General features: G+C 38.6%; 1 protein-coding gene across 1 annotated transcript in view; it reads right to left on the bottom strand.

Moving 5' to 3' along the window:
- The window catches only part of Bmp5 (bone morphogenetic protein 5), a 125,219-nt gene that overhangs the window by 70,766 nt on the left and 47,661 nt on the right, over positions 1-6,792 (bottom strand). The window contains exon 2 of the mRNA XM_021206415.1: positions 2,411-2,603. Within this exon, the coding sequence (XP_021062074.1) occupies positions 2,411-2,603 (193 nt within the window). The remainder of the gene's footprint in view (positions 1-2,410; positions 2,604-6,792) is intronic.

Below are 6,792 nucleotides of genomic sequence, written 5' to 3'. Positions count from 1 at the left end.
GGATCTTTCCCAGAAGCTGTGTAGCTTCTGCAGGCCACCGTCTCCTCAGCAGTGCACCAGAGCAAAGATGGCTCTCCTACCAGCTCAGGCCTTGAGACCCCTCCAGGGCAGACACCCCTCCTCGGGCGGGAAAGGTGCCGGATGACTGGAACCAGATAAAGAGTCTGTCCCAGCAGCTGTGTTGCTTCTGCAGGCCCGTGTCTCAATTTTATAAGTAGAACCACTAGCTAGACTTTATGGGCCACACTTGAAATTCCACCACTTGATAGGCAGAGACATAAATTCTATAAGTTCTAAACAAGCCTGGACTACATACAAGACATTGTAGCTTTAAGAACAACAATGAAAATCAATGATCAAAAACACTACTACATTCAGACTTTTTTAAAAATATAACTCACCTGTGGCCAACAACTACAGTTAAGAAAATGACACAGATCTTTCTGACTTCTTATTAGTTCTCTTATAATAGCAGTGCATATAGAGCAAATTTTATTAAGATGATCCTCCTTAATTGGTGTTCCATGGGGAACTAATAAGTGCTACACATCTAAAACTCGGTTAAAAAATAATTCTGGCCGGGCACTTGGGAGGCAGAGACAGGTGGATTTCTGAGTTCGAGGCTAGCCTGGTCTACAAAGTGAGTTCCAGGACAGCCAGGACTATACAGAGAAACCCTGTCTTGAAAAAAACAAACAAAAAACAAAAATGTGAGAGAGAGAGAGAGAGAGAGAGAGAGAGAGAGAGAGAGAGAGAGAGAGAAAATAATTCTGAAGACGGCCAGCTAAAACATTTTTTTTTACCCTTGAGACCTATTTAACCATGTGACTTTCTGTTTGGCATCATGAGCATTCTACAGGTCGTCAAACAAAGGTATTTGACTTCATTTTTTTATTGTGAGAGACTAATAGAATGTTCTTTGGGAAACTATTACAATTAGAATATCAAGAAAAACCTAAACACTGGAGAACTATAAAGAGTTATCAAGGTAAAGAGTGACTACACATAGAGCCTTAAATATTTACCAAAGGACATAGAAGTTCCCCCACGAGAAAGTTCTGATCTCCTGAATGGAAGCAACTGGCAGATGAAGAGCTTCTGGCTATAACATGTCAACTCTTCAACAAAGATAGCTAATCACTATCTCTTGTGAGGCTATGCCAGTGCCTGGCTACTACAGAAGTGTATGCTCACAGTCATCTATTGGATGGAACACAGGGCCCCCAGTGAAGGAGCTAGAGAAAGTACCCAAGGAGCTAAAAGGGTCTGTAACCCTATAGGAGGAACAACAATATGAACTAACCAGTTACCCCCAGAGCTTGTGTCTCTAGTTGCATATGTAGCAGAGGAAGGCCTAGTCGGTCATCAATGGGAGGAGAGGCCCTTGGGCTTGCGAAGATTATATGCCCCAGTACTGGGGAATTCCAGGAAGCAAGACTGGGTGGGTTGGAGAGCAGGGCGGGGAAAGGGGACTTTCAGAGAGGAAACTAGGAAAGGGGATAGCATTTGAAATACAAATGAAGAAAATATCTAATAGAAAAAGATCCCTAATCACCACAAAGATGACTAACTAAAAGATCTCTCTGTTAGATTAAAGGTCAGAGAACACGTTTATGAACTATAGTTCATACTTGGTTCTTCATTTGCATCAACCCATTATCAGTGACATTTTCAGACACTTAGTATTTCGATCTATCATCTGTTATCATGCAGTTCCCAAATATCTTTAGAAATGATGTGCACTGGTTGTCTGTCAGGTTCTAATATAAGTAGAACCATCTTTATTCAAAATACGCATAACTAATTGTATAATATCCCACCCCTTACCTAGCAATCCAGTCCTTTCCGGTTTACAGAATTCTGCACCATTTAAATAATTTTATATGAAATTTTGCTTAAGTATAATAAAATGCAAATTTTCTTAACTGAAAGGCAAATTGACAAAATGAGACAAAGACCAAGAAACACAGAGAGGAGACATGATGCCATTTCATACATGGATTGGTCAATAGTAGAAAATTCTATAAAATGTTGGAGGAATTCTTAATTTTTATTCATTTCTTTTCATTTTTAGACATATTTTGACATTTTTATTCATGTATATATGTGTGTGCATGCATATCGGGTGTCAAAGGACATGAGTCAGAAGAGAGATTCAGTTAGAATTAAAGGTGGCTGTGGGCTGCCTGACACGGGTGCTAGGAGCCAAACTGTGGTCTTCTACAAGATTGAGAGCTCTCAACAGCTGAACCATTTCACCAGCTCCTTATTCTTAGTGTTCAGTGTTCTTTACCTGGCTCAGAATCTCCCTTCATCCAAGAAAATATGTTGTAAATTACATAAGCTATCAATGGCTTTTTAACCAAAATTCAGTCCTTTTTAGGATAAATAGTTAATATAAAGTTGATACCTATTTGTGTATTCCTTGATGATCTGATATATGCTGATCTTAATTGTTTCATTTTCAAATCGATGGTTGCCCTTGTCCTTGTAAATCCGGAATTCGGCTGCTGTCACTGCTTCTCCATGTGGAATCTGGGTCAGATCAAACCGAAACTCTTTGTAATGCCTTCTCTGATGAGAAAAGTCCTTGTCTCTTTCAACTGAAAAAAAAAAAAAATAAGGAATGAAGAGAAAATGTTAGCTCCTTATAAAATATGGAAATCAATGATAAATTCTTGGCCTTTAAAAGTGAAAACAAGCAGGATAGTATAAAACTGAGAAAACACTAAAACCACAGACTCATACATGTTTCCAGTTAAAGGAAATTCCACAAACCAACAGCCTTTTGGTTCAAATGCAATATAACCGTCTGGTTTTATACAAATTCCTGGATCCTAAATGGAAAGACTATCCAAAGATGTTTTTCTATTTTTAAAGTGAAGGTTGTAAAGTGATTGCCATATGCATCAAGTACCAGAACCTAGGTTTCATACAGGAATAAAAATGGTAATACAGAAGCTTCCAGAGTTTCGAGTGAAGTCTGAGCAAAGAGGGAGCCACAGAGCAAAGAGGGGAGCAAGAGGGGTTTGTAACACAGGACATTATGTGGCTTTTTTTTAGACAAATAAATGAAGCAAATTCTTCCGATTTAAAACAAATCTATTTTCAGCTGATCCATAAAAACAGAAACTACATTCGTGTGATGCTTGAACTGTGTAATTCTGGGGTATGCGCTGTCTAAGGTTTCAATCAGGATAAATACATGTCCTCTAATGGGGATCATTCCTTTGCAGCAGAGCTTAAAACTCCTTCTTCCACCTTTATGAAGCATAAACAACACTCATTCTTCTGTGGGACAATGTACCAGAACAGCTTTCTCTACCTGACTGCAAGAACGGCCACTTCCGGTGACTTCCCCAGATGAGAACAAGTTATCTATTTACTTATTTACTTACTTACTTACTTACTTACTTACTTACTTACTTACTTACTTACTTAATTATGTGAATGAAATAGCTTTCTTCTATTCTAAGGCTCTTTCATGGATGGTTGCTCGGGTGAAGTGTAACATCTTCAGACCTCTGTCCTCAGAGTGAAGTGAGAACCCAGCTCTACTCTTTTAACTACCTTCCACCAAATGAAATAAAAGATATAGCTCTCCTGAGAATAGTAAAAAAAATGCTGAAGGATTTAGAGCAATACATTTCAAGTACATTGTAACATGATTTGACTCAGTGTGCTGTCTGACAGTTTTTTCCTAGTGGCTACCACAGCGTTCCTAATGAGCTGGTTACATAAAGGATTCATTTAGGAACATTCCCTGTTACCTAATGGCTTAGTTTCTCTGGTTTTTGAGTTTTCAAAATCTTAATTACTTAGGATAATATGAGATATTATTATAAAAAACTGCTATGATACACAATATCCAAGGCATTTTATAATTACCATCATCAGTAATTTTAACGTTTTACAATGACTTGTTTCATTCCTAAAATTTTATTGCAAAAAGGTTTAAAAAATACATACACACACATATACACATACATACATACATATATACATACATACATACACACATGCATACACACATACAAGCGCTAGACTTATAAATTTAAAAAATTGTGTTAGGGTACAAAAATCTCTTTGGATAAGTTGACATGATTCTGATACTGCTGTAAGTATTCAGAACTTGGGGATCTAAACTAGAGAAAGGCTTACCATTGGTGGGAGGAGATCATGGCTATCCAGTTATGACACTGAGGAACTGAAGCATCGAAGTGTTTGTGCTCCAAAGCCAGAGGAGAGACACTTCTGAAAGTGTCATGACCAAAACACATAGCACTCCTTGTCTTCGTCATTCAAAAGAATCTCATGTTTGTTTTCCACCAAAGTAGGTGATTTAGGGAATCAGGGCCCTCTGCCTACCTACAGCTTGGGCACTATGATTAGCCTCCGTAAACAAGAGGATGAGAGTTAGAGCCATCCCTGTGCTCTGGGGCTCCCCAGAATGATAAAGTTTAGCTATATGACTCTGACTAGCACTACTTAACATGATTTAGTGAAGTGTGTTCTCTTAAAATATCATTATCTTATTGCTAATGAAGACCTATGTTCAGAGGAAATAGGAGCACTTTCTCTAAATGAGGCAAATGAGGCTATCTTAGAATGTTGTTTGGATTCATATTTCTGGCCGACAATCAAACAGACAGAGTGTCCCCTACCTTCCTTCTGTCCATCCACTCCTGCCTGAGAACACGGCAGGTGTAATGGCAGAAAACGCAGGTAACTGAGTGGCTAATCACTGAAAGTGCATTTCTGAACATTAAATTTGCCACAATTTATGTTTTGAGAGGGGTAAACTAAGCTATCTTAATTATTATTTTCTTGTATATAATTTAAATTAATGGATGGTGATGATGTAACTTGACAATAGTTAAGTAGCATTTATCCGGCATAAACTGATACATTCTGCTCTGCAAAACCTCATCTCAGAGCTGCTTTTCCTTGTTTTGAACTCGGAGGAAATAAAGAGTGACAGGCCAGGGCCAAGAAGTGGGAGTGGGTGGGTAGGGGAGCAGGGGCGGGGGAGGGTATAGGGAACTTTCAGAATAGCATTTGAAATATAAATAAAGAAAATATCTAATAAAAAATAAATAAAATCAGAAAAAAAAAAAAAAACAGAGTGACACGAAAGTTTCGTCCACGGTTTCTAAATGTCAGGACCAACCTGCTACTCCATGTATACACTACAATTTCTTCCTGTTTTATTAGTATGGGAATAAAGTCTTGAATTAACAACTCTAAGGAATTTTGTAAAAATTTGTTTCAGCTTCATTTGGTGACTAAACTGGAAGTCAACTTATATAAAATGATGTAACTGACATAAAATGATGTCCCAGTTCATCTAAAAGTTTGCTTTTCTATATAAAGTCTGTGTATTACATTGTGTGGTGGTGCACGCCTTTAATCCCAGCACTTAGGAGGCAGAGGCAGGCAGATTTCTGAGTTCGAGGCCAACATGGTCTACAGAGTGATTTCCAGGACAGCCAGGGCTACAAAGAGAAACCCTGTCTCAAGNAGGCAGGCAGATTTCTGAGTTCGAGGCCAACATGGTCTACAGAGTGATTTCCAGGACAGCCAGGGCTACAAAGAGAAACCCTGTCTCAAGAAAAAAAAAAAAAAAAAGTCTGTGTATTTACCTAACTAACCCCCTTCCAGGGCTGGAGAGATGGTTCAGAGGTTAAGAGCACTGGCTGCTCTTCCAGAGGTCCTGTGTTCAATTCCCAGGAACCACATGGTAGCTCATAACCATTTTTAATGAGATCTGGTGCCCTATTCTGGTCTTTGTAACTGCTTTCAATTTCAAAATGATGTGTAACTCTCCAGCTGGGTCTCTCTATACCTTTAATTTCTTCATGAGATCCCTTTGAAAAATCAAAATTCCCAAAGTGGTTTTTTAACAGATGTATGCATAAATTAATATTTTCAAAATTAATATTCTTGGCTTCTTAAAGGCAAAGTCTTACCTCTCTGTGTTGAGACAATTAAGTAAATATTAATCATTTTAATGGGCCACAATGCATTGCATGTTAAATGGCTTGGAAAACTTGAAAAAGTACTCAAGAGCAAAACTCAGAAATTCTTATTCTGCTGTTAGCGTTTATATACTAAATGTTTTCTTACATTTGCTCCTTCCTGTGCTTGTTGAATCAACTAATGCAAGGTTTACTCAACCTTTTTTCTTATCATTTTTAGTAAAATCTGTTGCACTGGAACAAAAAGATCAAATAACTATAAAATCCATAATTCTATTTTGGTGAGGAAAAGGAGTTCTTATTTTTTCTTTTCTTTTTTTTATAACTTATTTTATTAGATATTTTCTTCATTTACATTTCAAATGCTATCCCAAATGTCCCCTATACCTTCACCCCACCCTGCTCTCCTGCCCACCCACTCCTACTTCTTGGCCCTGGTGTTCCCCTGTACTGGGGCATATAAAGTTTGCAAGACCAAGGTGCCTCTCTTCCCAATGATGGCTGACTAGGCCATCTTCTGCTACATATGCAGCTAGAGACACGAGTTCAGGGGGGTACTGGTTAGTTCATATTGTTGTTTCACCTATGGGGTTGCAGCCCCCTTCAGCTCCTTCGGTAATTTCTCTAGCTCCTCCACTGGGGTCTCTGTGTTCTATCCTATAGATGACTGTGGGCATCCACTTCTATATTTGCCAGGCATTGGCATAGCCTCACAGAGACAGCTATATCAGTGTCCTTACAGCAAGATCTTGCTGGCATATGCAATAGTGTCTGCACTTGGTGGCTGATTAAGGGATGGACCCCCGGGTGGGGC

The sequence above is a fragment of the Mus pahari genome, chromosome 10 (genome assembly GCF_900095145.1).
Source record: "Mus pahari chromosome 10, PAHARI_EIJ_v1.1, whole genome shotgun sequence".
NCBI lineage: Eukaryota > Metazoa > Chordata > Mammalia > Rodentia > Muridae > Mus > Mus pahari.
This window is presented reverse-complemented; position numbering and strand designations above follow the sequence as displayed.